The sequence below is a fragment of the Anguilla rostrata genome, chromosome 8 (genome assembly GCF_018555375.3).
Source record: "Anguilla rostrata isolate EN2019 chromosome 8, ASM1855537v3, whole genome shotgun sequence".
Taxonomy (NCBI): domain Eukaryota; kingdom Metazoa; phylum Chordata; class Actinopteri; order Anguilliformes; family Anguillidae; genus Anguilla; species Anguilla rostrata.
This window is the reverse complement of record NC_057940.1, coordinates 51,675,083-51,692,817: the sequence shown is the minus strand read 5'-3', so window position 1 is coordinate 51,692,817 and position 17,735 is coordinate 51,675,083. Positions and strand designations below refer to the sequence as shown.

General features: G+C 46.0%; 1 protein-coding gene across 2 annotated transcripts in view; it reads left to right on the top strand.

Annotated features, from left to right (window-relative positions):
* The window catches only part of LOC135261927 (basal cell adhesion molecule-like), a 33,008-nt gene extending 15,948 nt beyond the window's left edge, over window positions 1–17,060 (top strand). For both annotated transcript variants that reach the window (XM_064348629.1, XM_064348628.1), the window contains exons 2-16: window positions 3,044–3,171; window positions 5,034–5,253; window positions 5,831–5,901; window positions 6,092–6,188; window positions 7,162–7,344; window positions 7,840–7,967; window positions 8,391–8,544; window positions 8,774–8,889; window positions 10,405–10,546; window positions 12,160–12,284; window positions 12,404–12,545; window positions 12,657–12,689; window positions 13,169–13,304; window positions 13,788–13,887; window positions 14,391–17,060. In XM_064348629.1, the coding sequence (XP_064204699.1) occupies window positions 3,044–3,171; window positions 5,034–5,253; window positions 5,831–5,901; window positions 6,092–6,188; window positions 7,162–7,344; window positions 7,840–7,967; window positions 8,391–8,544; window positions 8,774–8,889; window positions 10,405–10,546; window positions 12,160–12,284; window positions 12,404–12,545; window positions 12,657–12,689; window positions 13,169–13,304; window positions 13,788–13,887; window positions 14,391–14,393 (1,778 nt within the window). In that variant the 3' untranslated portion in view covers window positions 14,394–17,060. The remainder of the gene's footprint in view (window positions 1–3,043; window positions 3,172–5,033; window positions 5,254–5,830; window positions 5,902–6,091; window positions 6,189–7,161; window positions 7,345–7,839; window positions 7,968–8,390; window positions 8,545–8,773; window positions 8,890–10,404; window positions 10,547–12,159; window positions 12,285–12,403; window positions 12,546–12,656; window positions 12,690–13,168; window positions 13,305–13,787; window positions 13,888–14,390) is intronic.
* Window positions 17,061–17,735: the final 675 nt, after the last annotated feature.

Genomic DNA, 17,735 nt, shown 5'->3' with positions numbered 1-17,735 from the left:
ACAGACAGTTCCGTGGTAAAGAACAGAAAAGAGACAGACGCGCTCTGAGGCAGACAAGGCATGATGGTTAGCTCTATCCACAACGCTCACAGAGAGAGACATCAAGAGAGTAAGGAGGGAGTGTGACTTGGAGGACTTAATATGTTCGTGGATGCATAAAATAAAGTAGAGCAGGACTTGAAAAGTATTATAAAATAAAGATTACACGAGCGCTAAAATTGGAGATATCTTTAAATGTGTCAATGAGATAGATGTGATGTACAAGATATTTAGAGATACAGTGCACATTGTCAGTGATACAGAGACTGCAGGAAGGTCACTAAATTTTGCACAAAAAATTGTGGTATTCCTGGAATGTGGTACCATAGCCGCCTCCTTGTAATGGTCTCCCATTGAGGCCTCAGGATGTTGATACAGTAAAGGTGGGCAGCTCATTCGAACTGTTTGAACAGACCCTAAAATGGCTAACAGCCTCAAGAATCTCAGTCTGGTTTGGACCAAAGGTGAGGATTACCATGTGTTTGCTGTGTCGCTGACAGCTTTTGTGGGAGGGTCCACTGGAATGTTTTCCTCGAGCGAGGTTGACGACAAAGAGGGGCGTTGGGGGGGGGGGGGGGGGTTCGTTTTTTACAGTGGAGTGAATTTTTCGCGGAAAAATTGTAAATTGAAACGCAGGGAAATGGATGCTGTTGCTCTCCATACATGTATTTGAATATTTTAAAGTATTAACGTGGGGAGGAACAGGGCTGTTTTTTTCTTCTTCTTCCAAATAATCCTCTGGCTGCAGGTCAAAAATAATCATAAATAAGGGGAAGTGCCGTCGTTACCTGATAAACAGGCAAAGCGCATCGTTTGCTGATATTAAACCCTGCTTTTCAAGACTCAACATTGCCTTTATCACCTGCACGGCATCTGTTACACCTTCTGCCTGCACACGCTCAGAGAGGTGTGTTTTGGCAGTGAGACCCACAGCTCCAGGAAGGAAGAGTCTTGACATCCCCAAGACGAGCGACATCTCTTATGGCGGGTTTAATGGGTAGCCTCGCGGCTAGCCGAGTGCGGTCCCGTTCCCACGGTGTTTACGAGCCACTGCCCAAGCAGCCGGGGAATCCACGAAACGAAGATGGTTGCACTCATTATTTTTGTTTTCATTTTTGTTCGTGTGCCACGCTATTGCCAATTGTACCTCCAATGTGCAACTGCTGCGGTTTGTAAATAATTCCAGTGTAAGTAAATATTGTAAAGAAAAATGTAAAGAAATGTTAGCCACAAAACTTGACACCAAATACTACTAGTGTTTCTTGGTCAGATGCTTTGGCCGTACTATATAAAGAATCATCCTGATTGTTTGCTTTTGATATGAATAACTGTGAATGACCATTTGTGGCATGCTCGTTAGCTAACTCATGCCTGTTGCAGTTGCTTAGTGACTGGCACCAGTTGCCCAGAATGCTGTGCGGTGCTGGAAAACAGTGAAGATGTTGATGTCACACTTTCAAACCGCTTTGTGAAAAGGCTTAAAAACAACAGAGGAAAAACAAGGCTTGTAAAAAGGACTAATAATTTATTTTTAAAAACACCAGCAGTACAAATGTTAGTGGCTCGCCTTCCCTCTCCTCTGCCCCTACTGACAGTCCTTAAATAGGTTGAGCCAATCAATTACACCTGGGTTACAGTTACCTCAGGTTATCAAATTAAATCAATTAAACCATTAAATACAATCAATTAATCAATTGACACAATCAATTTAGAAATGAAAAGCAATTCAAGTGAAGGGCCACTCCTTCACACGCTTGACCATTCAGACTTCAACTGCTTCGGCGCAACAGTCTAGCCTGTTTGCGCAGAACGAGTACTCCGGAAGGTGCCCCGGAATCTGCAGAATCCAGAGTGTTTTTGCCCCCTCTCTCACCCCGAACCTCCTGAAGCCCCGGAGTGAAGCGCGTACGGTAACGCTCCACGGTCCCTTAGCGGCGTCGCGGTTCAGAACGAGGCGTCTCCGCGCCCGAGAACCTGCGTTTTCGCCCCGAAATGTTCATGCCTCGCCTGTCTGGTCGTGATACTCGCTGTAGCTTGGCAGGGAATTGTGGAGGGGTGGAGGGGTGGAGGGGGGGAGCAGGGAGGGGGGCAGATTGAAACTCGTCTTCGCCGCCTCACAGTCGGAAGCCCCTTGGGTGCACATCTCGGCTTGGGTTTCGTTTGGAATCACCTGGTTTCGGGGAACCTCGGGGACTGCAGAAGCCCTGCGGCTGGCTGGGCTTGCCACGCCTTTATTTTTCTCTGACCCCGCCCCCCTTTTGCCCCAGGTTTACGGTGTTAATGTTCCACCCGACCCCTCCTCAAAGCCCCCCGTCGGCCCCCTCCACACTCGTCCCACCGCCACAGCCTTGAGCCAACAGTGAGCATTGTGCACTGCGTGACCCCTCCCTGCAGCCCCACGACCTCAAACAATGACATCATGGTGGGCGGAGCTGGCGACTTGTTTGAATCAGTCAAGAGGCTCTTTTTCTCTCCACGGAAAAACACAGTGCTCGGTTCAGCCATACCTTTGTGTGCTCAGAGTGGAATGAGCCTCCCACAGCAGTCAGAACTCAAGGACCCTGACCGACTAGCCACTGACCCAGCTGTCACGGCTACGTCCAGGCTCCCTCAACCACTTCCTTTCCAGATCATTCCATTTAATACCGGATGTTTGGCTAGTTGAATATGTCATTTGGGACAGTTATTTTAATGCTAATACTCCACTTGATCATAGCTTTTCTCTCATTATTACTCAAAATGGTAACTAGGGTTTTTGGTAGAACTGCCAAACTCCGCGGCCTGTTTGATTCCGCTTATGTACTTTTTTTAGTAAGTCGCTCTGGAAAATAGCTTCTGCTGAATGATTGCAAAACAATAAATCGTAAAAGAACGGCACTGATCACACGCAGCGCAGTGGTGAAGCCGCTGCTGTTGCTGACCACAGAGTTTTTTTTTGGGGGGGGGGGGGAAGGACCCCCCTCTGGTCGCACGTCACCCATACCCCCACGCTCCCTCTCTCCAGGACGCTGGTGTGCTGTGACGGTCACTGTCACCCCCACGGTGGAGGCTCTGAAGGGGGAGACGGGCACCCTGCCCTGCTCCTTCGCCGTCACGCCCCCCTCCGATAACGCCATTGTTGAGTGGTTCATCGTGAGTACCGGGGGGGTTCCTCTCCCCACTCGAGACTTTCAGTGTATGTGTGTGTGTGTGTGTGTGTGTGTGTGCGTGTTTTCCTAGTGTTGTTTGTGAGTCTTTTTTTCCTTTGTTGACCCGTGTTCTGTGTTGTGTGTCCGTATGTCTGTGTTTATGTTCAACCTTGGGGGGAAAAAGGTTGCCATGGCAACAGCGGTGGGAGTTTGAGTGCGGTCGGTGAAATGGACGCACTTCTGGGCATTTGACTCCCCTGGTTTTGAATATACGGGTTTCATGTACACCCTTTCGGCCAGTGTATGCTCGTGTACGTCTGCACGGGTGTGTGTGTGTGTCTTTGTGTGCATGTTTGCATGTGTGTGTGTGTGTGTGTGCGCGCACGCATGTGTGTGTCTACACTTTTTACTGGTGTTGTTTGTGAGTCTTTGTTTTATGTATGTTTTATTCCCTTGGGAAAAGGTTGTCATGGCAACGGGGGAGAGGGGGGAGGGTTGGTCTGCGGCAGGAGTAATGGACACATTTCTAGGCATTTCAATCCTCTGGATTTATATGTGGGGTTTTAAAATGCCTTTTTAGAACTTTTAATGCCAAGGAAATACACCTGTATGAATGTTAAGTCATTTTTCAATATATGAAGTGTCTATACACAATTTGAACACATTATTTCTACTATTATGCTCTGGAATAGCACAGTATAATTATACTATAATATCTATGATACCTATAATATAGTTAGGTGGTTCCCAACCTTGTCCCTGGAGTACCCTTGTATATGCTGGTTTTCGTTCCAACCACAATTGCAATCCCAAAATTTTAACGTTTTAACAAATTTTAAAGTAAATTTTTCTTAATTAGGTGCTTTTTGTGTTTAGGGGGATTATTTACCCTCTTAAACCACATTATGTAGGAAATATCTATGTGTGCAATGAAGAATAGAACTCCCATGTTCACAGTGTGCCTACTGTGCTACATTGCAAACAATTACATAGAAAGGTAACTTATTTTTAACTGTAATATGAAAGACTGGGGTGAATCATTAGGCTTCTAATTGGTCAAAGTGTGGACACCTGGCCCCTAAAACTAACCACCTGGAAGATAATGAAGAATTCAAAGACAAAGCAAATGATAACGAGCCAACCCTGCATTGTGTTAATAAATTTCAGGAAATTAAACGCGTGTTCAGGAGTCCATTGATTAACCTCTGTCTTTCAATTGGTCCAAAAACTTTGTTACCTTTTTTATGTAATTGTTTGCAATATAGCGCAATAAGCAAAATATGAGCGTGGGAATGTTATTGTTTGTGGCTATTTTTGACATAATGTTGCTAAATAATGAAGTGGGTAAATAATCACTCTAAACATAAAAAGCACCTAATTAAGAAAAATGAACAACTTTTGCAAATTGCAATTGTGGTTGGAACGGAAACCGGCATTCATGCGGGGGAACTCCAGGACAGAGGTCTCAAACGAAATATAGTTAATAAAAGCCTCTCATCTCTCTTTCATCTCTCTCTCTCTGAATCTTTCCTTCACCTCGATCTTTCTCTCCTTCATCTCTCTTCCCCCCCTCACATCTCTCTCGTACTCTATCTTTCACCCCCTCTCTCTCTCTCTCTGTCTCTGAATCTTTCCTTCACCTCAATCTTTCTCTCCTTCATCTCTCTCTTTCATCTCTCCTCTCTCTCTCTCCCCTCTCTCTCTCTCAAATTCAAATTCAAATTCAAATGCTTTATTGGCACGACATAATATTTAAAAATACATATTGCCAAAGCGTAGTGACAACAGTAATCGACTACAGTAAGAATATATCATTAAAAAGAAAAAAGAAGACAAGCAGCAACAACAACTCTCTCTCTTTCTCAGGATGAGCCCGGTGCCCGCGCGCGGGTGGCCTACAGGCCCCAGTCCGGCGGGGAGGGCCGCAGCGACGAGGGCACCAAGCTGTCCGGGCGGGTGTCAATGGGGGAGGACTTCTCCCTCTCCGTCGCCTCGGTGCAGGTGGAGGACCAGAGAAGCTTCCACTGCCAGGTGACGGCCGGGGCGGCCGGCGTCGGGGAGGGCACCACGGAGCTGAAGGTCTTCAGTGAGTCACCGGCTGCTTATTTACCACCGCAATTTATTTCTTGTGTCACCAACTGATTATGATAATATGTCACTGTCATTATATTTTGTTATTGTTATTGTTGTTATGGCTAATGTTGGCTCAGCGTGTACAAATTAACTGTCACTCACTGCGGCTGGCTGAGATCCAACGTAATTCAAATGAATAGCAAATTATGTAGATTACGCATTCGGGTTCAGAATTACATTTCAAATTCGGATGCTTATTTTCATAACCCATCATGCCGTCCTCTGATAAACTGCTGTGGTATATAACATGCAGTTAGCATGCAGCGCTTTGGTGCTTAAAGTGCACATGCATAAATACTGCATATTTGTCCCGTGAAAATGAATAACACCTGAGAAAAAATAAATATATTTGTATAACGTGACACAGTGCATTAGAACAGGCGATTTAGAATGGACCGCTTCTTTTCTAGGCACCTTGTGTGTGCTTTCACATGATGACCTCACATGATGACCTCATGATGACCTCAGTGTTCAGTGTCCAGTCAGACTGTGCGAGAGTTAATGATGAATTTAATGCCTCTCTCTGTCAGATGAGCCAGATAAACCAGAGGTGATGGGCTTGCCTGAATTCATTACCATCTCAGAAAGTTCTGCGACGGAGGTGAGCACCTCCTTTTCCTTCATCCTTTTGCTTTGGGAAATATTTGTGAAAAAAATAAAAACAACTGCTTTATTTCCGGGGGGTAAAAAAATCTGGAGGTGCAGGAGGCAGGGCTAATCTATGTTGTGCTCTCCCACTCTTTTCCCTCGTTCACTCTCTCCCTCTCTTGCCCTCTTTCTTTCTCCCTCAGATCGGCCAGTGTGTGAGTAAGAACGGTCACCCGGAGCCTCGCCTGGTCTGGTACAAAGACTCCAGCCCCCTGGAAGAGGTGAAGGAGGTCAACGACAGTGAGTGCATCACTTCCTGCTATTGCCGACGCGGCTGCTTCAGTTGTTGTTTGTGATGTAACCAGTAGCTACACCTGTGGGTGTACAAAATGCTGTCGTTATTCAGGTTGCTATGGATGCGACCGATACTATAAAGAATGTTGAAATTATAGATGCCATTACTGTTGGTAATGCTGTTATTGCAGCATTGTTAAAAGCTCATGCATTAATCAGTGCTTTCGCTGATTTATTTGCTTTCACTGTAATTAATTAATTAAGTGCAGATGGAGTTGTTGACGTAATTAATAATACACAAGGGCTAGTACCACTGACATTAATAGTAACATTGTTTTCTTTCTTTCTTTTTTTACAGATAATGTGATAATTAATTTAGCTGTAGACGCTATCACCAATTTCGTTAATTGCATGCGTTCTGGAAGTGTTATTAATGTCACTGAGGGTACTATCGCAGCTACTGATAGTGATTCATTTTAGCTGATGCTGTTATCACAGCTGCTGCACAGAGGTAAATAAGGCTGCTAATGCAGCAGCCAACAGTTGCAGTGACTGCTCCTTTTCTGTAACCGTCTCTGCTCTCCTCTCTCCTCTCTTTTCCTCCCATCTCCTCTCCTCTTCTCTCCTCTCTTCTCCTCTCCTCTTCTCTCCTCCCATCTCCTTTTGTCCCATCTCCCCATCTCTTCTCTCTTCTCCTCTTCTCTCCTCCCATCTTCTCTTGTCCCATCTCCCCATCTTTTCTCTCCTCTCTTCTCCTCTCCTCTTCTCTCCTCCCATCTCCTCTTGTCCCATCTCCCCTCCTCTTCTCTCCTCTCTTCTCCTGTCCTCCCATCTCCCCTCCTCTTCTCTCGTCTCCTCCCACCTCCTCTCCTCCCATGTTTTGTCCTCCCTTCACCTCTCCTCTAACTCTGGTCTCCCTCCCTCCCTCCCTCCCTCCCTCCCTCCCCTCTCCCTCGGCCTCCTCCTCTTCCCGCCCCAGAGATGTACATGGTGTCCTCTGTGGTGCGGGAGGTGACGGGACTCTACACCATGTCCAGCACCCTCTACCTGCAGGTCCGGAAGGAGGACAGGAAGTCGGCGTTCCACTGCAGGGTGGAGTACGTCATGCTAAACGGCCTCGCCCAACACAAGGATTCGGAGACCTTCACCCTCCCCCTGCAGTGTGAGTCTGTGGGCCTGCCCGTCTCCACGGTGATCTCACTCCCACCATGCACCAGCAGGGAGCGTTAACGAAAAATAAGGAATCCATAACTGTATCTGCATGGAACATAAGGTCTGGTGCTGTGCACCCTTGTGTAACCTAAGTATATTGCTGCGAAACATATTTTTTTATATTTTACAACAAAAAAAAAAACGTCCAGAGTACACGGCAATATATTGTTTGAGCAAAGGTGTGTAGAAGCAGGCGTGTGAAGTGTAATGTTGAAGGTCATGTTGAAGGGCAAAATGGGGGATGTGTACGGAGAGCCGTAGATAAATATTTTATTAGCACACATCTCCCCTCCCCTATGCTAACTGCTTCATTCCTTCCTGTAAAGAGAATTCCAAAGGAGTGAGTACACTCACAAACCCACTCTCTACCTTCTTCTCAACCTCGCCTTTGTTTAATTTCCTGTCCATTGTCTTCCCGTGAGCTCACCTCATCTCGTCCAATCAGACCCCACGGAGCAAGTGACCTTTGCCCTGGTGAACCCTGACCCGGTCAAAGAGGGCGATGACGTGCAGATCAAGTGTGAGGCCGATGGCAACCCCAAACCCGAGTATGTCTTTACATTCAAGAAAGAGGTGAGGTGCCAGGGTGGGCGTGGCCTCGTGATTGAGCGTGCACTCTGTACTTCACCCTTCAGGCACACTAAAGAGTACTTACTAAGAGTGCTCCAGAAATACCACAAAAAGACGAAAGATCGTGCAGACTTATGCATACGAAACACCATTAATGGTGTCCTTGGCATAATTATGACCTGAAATCAGGCTTGGAGTCCATTTTGTTCTCAATTCAATTCAATCAGTTCAGGAAATTATTCAGTCTATGAGTTCTTCACAAATCTTCACAGAACATTAGGGATAGTTTTACAGTTCATGAACTGAATTTCATTAATCTTTTTGAAATGACTGCACTCGAAAAAAACCAGCTGAAAGAGTGCGTACCGTAAGTGAGGGAGGGTGTGGGCGTCCTGTCTGAATCCCTCGATCCTTTCTCCGCCTCAGGGAAAGGAAGATGGGAGGAAGGATGCTGTTGAGGGAATCCTGACCCTGTCTCCGGTAACCCGTGACGACGCCGGCCTGTACCGCTGCGAAGCTCTGGACTTCGATTCGTCCCCCGAGGTCGAGCTGGTGAAGGAGCTCACCCTGGCGGTCCACTGTGAGCCACCCGTTCTCCGGCCTTGCCTCGTTCTCCCTCCTGCTTTAGGTCACGCCGACGTCGCACTTGGTTAACCTCTCTCTCTCTCCCTCTCTCTCCCTCTCTCTCTCTCCCTCTCTCTCTCTCTCTCTCTCTCCTCCCCCGCTCTCTCTCTCTCTCCTCTCCCCTCTCTCTCTCTCTCTCTCTCTCTCTCCCTCTCTCTCTCTCTCCCTCCCTCTCTCCCGATCAGACATAGACCCCGTAACCGTGTCCCCCGCTGGCCCGGTGACCGCGCCTTTGGGAGGGAAGGTGGAGGTGACCTGCGACGCCGAAGCCTCGGCAGAACGCGCTCTGCAGTGGAAGAAGGCAAGCGAGCCCCTCGGGCTTCCTTTCGGCTTCTCGTCGCGTCCCGTTAGCGTTCGCCCTGTGGGGGACCCGTTGCTGAGTTTTTCGGATGTGAACATCATCTCAAAGTTGGCGCTCCGAAAAGGTTCCTAAAAAAGAGGAGTGCCGGCGTTTCAGAGCGATTTTCATGCAGATATTTGGCAGTGCCTTCGGATTCTGCCGGTTATTCTTCGGTGCGTTTCGTATCAAGTCTTTGGTCATTCCACAGAGCTTATAATGCTCATCCCTCTAACTGCTTTTGTTTTTCCCTTGACCGCATAGTTATCAGCTGTCGCTCTACTGTAACTTGGGAATATATGGAAAATGTGTGTTATTCAACAGTATTTGTATATTCATCATTTTGTCATAGATATTTTTGTGCTTGTGAATATTTTTATGAACGTAGCTTCACAGTTAAAAACAGATGACATAGTTGAAACACCTGTGCAATGAATAGACATTGCAGACACATTTCTGTGGGAAACTAATCTAAATTATGAGCGACAAGGCAATGTAAATGGTTATAGAAAGCATTTTGAAATGCCAGCGGTTAACTTGTTTTATTGTTAATGTTGTAAATGTACATCTCTTCTGGAAGGGGCCCCTGCTCATTCCATATCCCCATAAAAGCTCAAACACAGAATCCAGTTTAACAGGACTGAAGCTGTATCCATAACCGTGCGCGATTAATTTAATTAGACGATTTAATTTTTTACACCGTAGCGCGAATGAATTGCTGCCAAACCTTTGCGAAGCATTAATTTCTGTCTGTGATACCAGAAGGCTTTTTAATCCGTCAGCATCAATTATGGGCGTCTCAGGCAGAGCACCCCCCCACCCGTTCGTACAGACAGGACAATCCCCGACAGCCAGAGAAGCGCTCGAATTCTGGGCCAGCGGACGAGAAGCCGCATCGGCTAACCGTCCGCGAGCCAGCTCTTTATTCCGTTTTAACGACTCCTCACGGCTTATTTAGCCAGACACTATTTTATGAGTTTGTCTGCTCCAGAAAGACTTCCCCCTGCAAAGCTTTTTAGTGCTTTTAGCTTTAATCTGTATCGAGTGCGTCTTTTTTTTTTTGTTCAACTGGAGTAAACCTGTTATGGATTGTCCACAACACACAGTTAATGTTCAGCATTAAATAAAGTCTGGTTTAGTATTTTTCCGGCGATCGGAGTACATTTGTTTCCTGCCGCTGGAATTTGATTAATGGCGAAAAGTTTAAGGGATGTGGACAGAGCGAAGTGCTTTTACGAAGGAACTGATTATAATGCCCGCGCTCATTACATTCCGCTGATGAACGCGCGGGACGTGTCGGTGCTGATGCTGTTCGCTTAAAAATGAATGGTGAAATGGGGGCTAAGCCGTAAAGCGCTAGTAACCGCTAGTTCGCGCGGTTCAACAGCTCTCCATGTGTGTGCCAGTCGCTGAACGCTATCGCGGTTGTGTCTGCTGTGTATCGGTGCTATGCGGTTAGCCCTTTCTGTGTGGGTTCAGGGGTCGTCCGTGCTGTCCGAGACCGGGACCCTCGCCCTGGAGGACGTGAACTTCGCGGACGCGGGGGTGTACTCCTGCGTCGCCTCGGTGCCCAGCGTCCCCGGGCTCCAAGCGCACGCCAACGTCACGCTCAACGTGGCAGGTAACTGCGTTCGACTGCGCGGCACAGGCCTGGCGCTCTGTGCTGTGTCTGCGCTGACATGTTGAGGGTAGGGTAGTGGCGTCATGTCCGGATGGCTAGGATACAAACTTTTGACGAAGTTTCTGTATATTTTTCTTTGGGGTGGCTGTGGGGATGGGGGGAGGGTGCAGGGGTGCCTATGTACAGCCAGTGGAGAGGTGGCATTAAAATAATTTCTGTTTAACTGTTTAACACCTGAGCTGGTTTCTTTGTCCTTTTTCCTATTCTTTCTGTGTGTTTGCATGTGTGGGCAATATTTTTCTGTATGGGTGGGTTGTGGTGGACAGACATATCAGTCTTCTTTTTTGGCCCTGTGCAGTAAAATCAACCGGAGGGTCTGTGGTTCGAATCCCCAGTGGGGTTGAGTCCCTGGGTTCTGAAACAGGCCTTGCACACCTGTACGTGTGAGAGCACACAATAACGAGCAGAGTTTTCTTGCTTTTACTATTTTCCTGCAATACGGGGGGAATCTAGCTCTTGTGCCTTCCAGCGCCTCCAACTTCAACACCAAAGTTATTCCCCACATATATCTTTCTGCTTGAAGAACTTCTTTGTACTGTCAGTGTGAAATGTGCTTTTAATTAATTTCCTGCCGTGTTAGCAGGTTTTATTTCAGAATTTAAAATTAAGCAGTCTCTGTTGTACGCCTGTTGACCTGTAATTAATCACTTTTAACAAATCGCATATTAAATACTGCTACCCCCACCCCCACCCCCCACCCCCTGCCCCAGTCCTGCTTCTTAGCAAGGTTTAAAGGGAAAGATGTCAGTTACCTGCTCATAATGCAGTCCCTTTGGCAGCTGTGTTGATCGCAGGGGAAGTAATGGCGGCAGTGTAGTATAATGGCTAAGGAGTTGGCCTAACCTAAAGGTCGCAGGTTTGATTCCCCACTGCTGTTGAACCTTTGAGCAAAGGTACTTAATCTGCATTGCTCCAGTATATATCCAGCTGTATCACTGGATACAATGTAAGTCGCTCTGGATAAGAGCGTCTGCTAAATGCCTGTAATGCAATCACTGCTTCATTCTCTCTCTCTTATTCAGAGCGTTGGATATGTATGTCTGTTTAGCTCTGCAATGGAGCCACACCATTATGCCTGTATACAAGGTTCCTCCTGAGAGTGGATTTAATGGGATTTGAAACAGCACTTCAATTTTTACTGGGAGATACATTCGGTGCAGTGGAAGGCCTCACTTGAGGTCAAAAGGTCAAAGCCTGTTGTTGGCACTGGGTATCTAAGAACCTCTGAAAAGTGCTTTGAAGTTAATTTAATCTTGCTAGTTAGAAAACAACAAACGGACTTGAGAGACATTGTACGGCACTTAGTGTGACATCACGGGGTGCAACGCAGAACCGTAACGTCACTGAACAACAATGAAAATGAGGCCAAGTGATTCGCTCACAGCATCCTGTCTTTACGCGCGAGCGCTTCGCGTGAGAATCTGACGGAGAGGGTCTAGATCCTACCGCCCGTGCAGCTGATTGGTCGTTTGCTTTAAGTGCGCGGTTGCTGGTGGGAGAGTCATGGCTAAAAATGACACCGTTCCCTCTCCGGCCCCTGTCTCCCCCCCCAGGGAAGCCGGAGATCGACGCCCCCTCCGACGGCGTGGTGGAGAAGGAGGGCGACACCGTGACCCTCAGCTGCTCGGCCCGGGGCCACCCCGCCCCGCAGTTCACCTGGAAGCCCGCAGGGAACGAGGTCAGCGCCTCGCCTGCTCCCTGCCCCCCCGCCCGGTCTCTCGCTCGGGGTCGCTGTACGGTCGCGCCAGCACCCCTTCCTCCCCCTCCCCCTCACTCTCTTCTCTCGCTCCCTCTCAGTCCACGGCCGCGGAGGGCAACCGGGTGACCAGCACGGTCCGGCTGGAGGCCACGGCCGCCGTGCTGAAGGGCGGGGCCACCTGCGAGGCCACCAATGAGCACGGAGCCGACTCCAAGCAGCTCAAGGTCGTCATCGGCAAAGGTGAGCGGTCGCTTCATAAACTGGGCTTTCCCCAAAACACCTAACATATTCACATGTATAAGATTCTTAGTGATCTGATCTAAAAAAACCAAAAAAACTATCTGTTTACAGTTACTGCCACTGACGCTCCCACTCCTGACCGAGGTAAATATTGCCTGCTTCCTGTTTACTTGTTTTTACATATGGCAGCATGTTTGTCCGTGCAGGCGGTTCACACTACACTATATTTGCCAGATGCTGTTAACCATAGCAACTTCAAATTTTCACATACAGTCCAGTTATGAACCTGGGTATTTTCTGACACGGTTCCCGTGAACTTCCTAGCTGAAGGGCACTACAGTATGTGTAAACCTACTTGGCAATAAAACCTGATTCTGATTCTGAAATGTCCCACCTGAGAACCTGCAAGCTCAGAGACACGAGGCGAGCTCCCTGGTATACTGCAGCACCAGACCCTGTGTGAATGTGTTGGCCTCTCTGTTCGCGTCTCCGTGCTTTGCTCTTAGCCCCGCCCTCCCTATCCCACAAGTCCCCTGATGTTCCCCAACCCCGCCCCTCCATCCGTGTCCTCCACTCAATTCCTGTAGACACCCTTCTCACCAGTCTCCCCCCCCCCCCTGCAGCGGACAAGCAGGCGGGTAACTCCAGCGGGGCAATCATCGCCGTGGTGATCTCTCTGCTGCTCCTCCTCCTGCTGGCCTTGCTGCTGTACTTCCTGTGGAAGAAGGGAAAACTCTGCGGGAAAAAGGAGAAGAAGGGGTGAGTGAGAGGAAGTGAGGTCACAGGCATACAGGAAACAATAAGGGTAAAAAAAAACACTGGACACACGGTTGTATAATTGCACAGGGCCGAAGCTATGAATTCTCTGGCCTGGGTCGAAATATATTGGGATGCCCCCCCCCCCCCCAGTATACTTTGTCACAAATTTAAAACCCTGGATCCTCAGTCCTCCTTGGGCCCAGGACAAAGTGTCCCAATTGCACTCCTACCTGTAGCCCTGTAGTTGCATTAAAATGACATTTTGAGGTATTTTTAGTATTAGGATCTGGACGTGATTACTTGTTAGTCTATCCTTATGCTGTACATTTACTGAAAGGGTCTAAGTATTTTTCTTGAAGGGTCTAATTAACCCTTAACATCTAAATGAGTGTGTTCCAGACAAATTTTCCTGGCCTAATGATTTAAAAGCTCTGCTCCATTTTTGGTTTGATGAAATTTTGTTCGTCCATCATTTACGTGCAGCGCAAATGACGACGCGAACAACGGTACGGCGGTGGAGATGTCGCCCGACAGATCGAACGAGGAGAAGGGACTCCTGAACAAGCCGCCAGCTGCGGATCAGGTCAGCGGCTCAGACCGTGCGACGGGAGGCTTGCCTCTCCAGATTCATGATCAAAAGAACATTTTTTAAAAATCTTAGAAAACATAAACTACCGTTGGAAATAAAATGCTTGCGATATTGCTCTGATACTGTATTCAGTATTGCAGTATGTGAGGTTGTCTTTTGGCATGTGCCATCTTAAGAAAATTGGCTCTTGAAGAGTGCCAGAAAGCAATTGCAGAACTTTCTGTCCCAGTTTTACTGGTAATTAAGCCATTTGGGAGAAGAAGGATTAAGTGCGGTACAGAGAAATAGATGCTAGCGGTTGGTGTTTGCGTAGGCAACCAGCCAGCTGGTTTCACTCCGTAGCACATGCAATAGCAGCTGTAGGAATAAGCAAGGACAATCACCGTCACAGCGATCAAAAGCACCGCCACACTGCGGTGAGGGAAAAAAGCAAGCGAAATCAATCCATTCGCTGATTTATTTTCTTCTCTTCTTCTCTTCCCACTCGTAACTTCTAGTGATGAACGAAAGGAAGGAGATGTGGGGGGTAATGACAGCTGGAGGAGTTAATGGATATGAACTGGGACACATTTAATTTTCTACTCGAAGACAAACCTGAGAAAACCGGCAGGACTACAGTGAGATGCAGTGTGGTTCGGGGCCTGGAAAAAAAAGTGAGGTGTCGATGTGCTGTTAATGTATTCTGTGTAAATTGTGACTATATAAAGAAGCCAACCCTTTCCAATTATAAAAAAACCCAGCCTTGTCAAACGCACATAGCAAACTTATATGTGTTTAATCAACTCTGTTTGGATGAGTTTCTGTGTGGAGGGACCAGATGTATACTGCTTGAGCTAAGAGAGTAGATTTTACACTGAACATTTGCTGTGTATCACAGACCTAACAGGGAAATACAGGGACACAATTATACTACCCCAGACAAGATTAAATAGGCCTATGTCATTATTACTGTATTACAACTCATATATAATTGTTTTGTTTATATATATTGTTGCGAGATGTGGTCTGTAGATATTGTGTCTTCCTGTGCGTGAAATGATGCCCTGATAATTGGTATGAGAAAATAGCAACAATAGCACAATGACAGGTCGGTCGGTGTAGAACCGCGGCTGTCATCAACCGGTGGCCTTGGAAATGTACTGCGGCGCGCGGTAGAGCAGGTTCAGTGTTACCAGCACTAGAAGCCATTGCGGAGGAGACTGATGAATTGAAAAGTAATAGTGTTTTTTCCCCATTCAAATAGATGGTTTTATAGTGATTACTTATGACTCTTTTGAAAAACGTTCCTTCCGTCAAATTTAGACCGAACAAACATTGCATAATCTTAGTTCTACCGAGTGTCTTATTCTTATCATGCTAAAGTATATAAAAAAAGTAATTTTATGATAATCAGTACATTTCGTTCCTGTTCAGTTAGTTTGGTAGTTACATGTCATGTGCCTGACATGCCTTTTGTTATATTAACCCCCGGAATTCATGGGAATCATGCGGTATTGCAGGGAAAGTGTTGTGCACTGAACAACTCTCCCGCTGTTCCGCACTGTACAAAAAACATCCGGCTAAATGGAAAACTCGTTTCTACATTCCCCACAAGTCCCGGGCTACTAAAATCAGCGGTGGAAAGTCCAGGGGTCAGAAAGACAAAGAAAAAGCTTCCACCCATGAACTCAGTCAGCTGATTTCACATAGTTCTGCCTACTTCAAGAAGAACTGTGCTGAAGAAATGTGCTAATCGGCAAATCCAGGTGATTGGAACAGAACACTGGAGAGGACTTGTACTTTCTGTTTTTCAGGTCTGACGAAAATAAATCACCTGGTGATGTTTATGATGATGATGATGATAATGATGATAAAGACAACAGCAGTGATTAACTCAAATTATAGGGTTGTATCTATGTATGGTATAGTTTTAAGTCCCGTCTTTTGCTTTCAGCATGTTTTCCGATGTACAAAATTACATTAATTGTTTAACCTGTTAAGTTGGGGGAAAAAAACATATAACATATAACATCCCCATGTTGATGAGACATCTAAGAAATCTGAGATGGAAACCAAAGAAATCCTGATTATTCGAGCAGATTTTATAATCTGTGTTGACTGGTGCTTCGCTCAGGGGCATGGCTTTGGCTCATGGCTTATCAGTGGTTTATTGGGGTTTCAGCTCCTAGCTGAAGAGTTATCACAACCAAAGACCGCTTCTCTTGTTTTACTTATCCTGAATTCTAAAATCTTGACACTGGCTGGGCTTCAGTGCCGGAAAAAAAAAATGCTTGCATTGTGTTTTACATCAAGCTGAAGTTTGTCTCTGATAACCTTTGACAAATCTGGACACTAGTCGATGTTGATCTATATACTCTGTAGAAATAAAGTTTGATTCTGTGGGAACCGCCGTGTCTGCAAAGCCCCTCTGTGTGTAGACCTGATAAGAGGAGGCTGGAATGGGCGTTTTTGTCGTCATTATTCAGTCTAATACGCCGATCCAACGTACATTTTGAGATTTCGGGTAACGGGACAGAACCTGCTCCTAGTTCTGGGCCTTGGTGTCCTACTTCCTCTCCCTTTATAACGTATTGGCCAGAACAGGTTTGTGTAAATGTGGTGTAGGTCTCCACTGACAACACAACATCATATTTCCTTACCTCAGCAGTGAATGCGGTTTACGCAACACTTTCTATTTCTAAAGCAACGAGTAGCATAACGTGATGCCTCTTAGTGCCAAACTGCTCAGGACGGGTGAAAGCAAATTAAAGCATTCCTATAACCTGGAATGCTGCTTATTTATGTAAATTAGATTTTTTGAAAATACACATTCTGTAGTATTGTGAAACTACTGAGTTGCTAATTCGTCTCTGCCTTTTTTTTTCAAACATCTTGAGAAAAAAAGTGTAGCTATATTTTGAATTTAATGAAATGTGCTGTGGATACAAGTGTTTTTTTCATTATGGTATAAACTACATGTATTTTTTTGTATGCAGCGCACAATTGGTTGCTTTTCTCTTTGTTGAATAGAATGTTAGTGAACCAACAAATAAACTAGGCTAAATGCCATGCTTCCACTGCGTTCTTTTAAATAGCTCTGTTAAACTACCTGTTAAACATTATGTGTGTTTCTTTACATCTGCCATTTTGTGCAGTCCGTCTATTACAGAATAAACATATAAAAACAGCTTTGTATTGTCATGTCGCTATGTTTGCTTTGCCTGCAGATTAATTCTGCAGTATTTGAGCACTGACAGGTTGTATGCGCATGTATGTGTGCATGTGCATGTGTGCAGTAGTTATTGGTTAATCATTGTTTTTTCATAGCCCCAAATTTTTCACTTCTGGGATGCAAGTATTTGGAAAATGTTTTTGTAAAATATATTTTGATTAAAAATCCCTTCAGACACATTTATTTGTACTTTCTTTGAACTGATGACATTTAAATTGTTATTTGTCAGTCTGTTTAGAAAGATCACATATTTAAAATGACTCTGAGGGCTAGAAGGAGAGTTTGGGGTGAGAATTAGAATATTAGGGTTAGGGTCGGCAGAGTTATGTTTCAGAGATAGAGCAATGATTGGTACAAGGGTTAATCTTTGATTTTAGATGAACTAACTGTGAAAGCAGTCACCAACACAATGTTTTAACAGCAGGGCAAGACTACAGATTAAGTGGGTTTAGGTATGTATTTTCAACGCACAGTCCTGCAGGTCAATTTGATAGTCTTCAGCGCATATACACAAACTGCAGGACATAGTGTGAAAATCTTATGCACAAAAAACACCTCTTTATGTCGGCTTGCATATTGCAGCCAATAACTGATAACGTGTGTAGGATTAATGCTGCTTTATTGCTCCGCA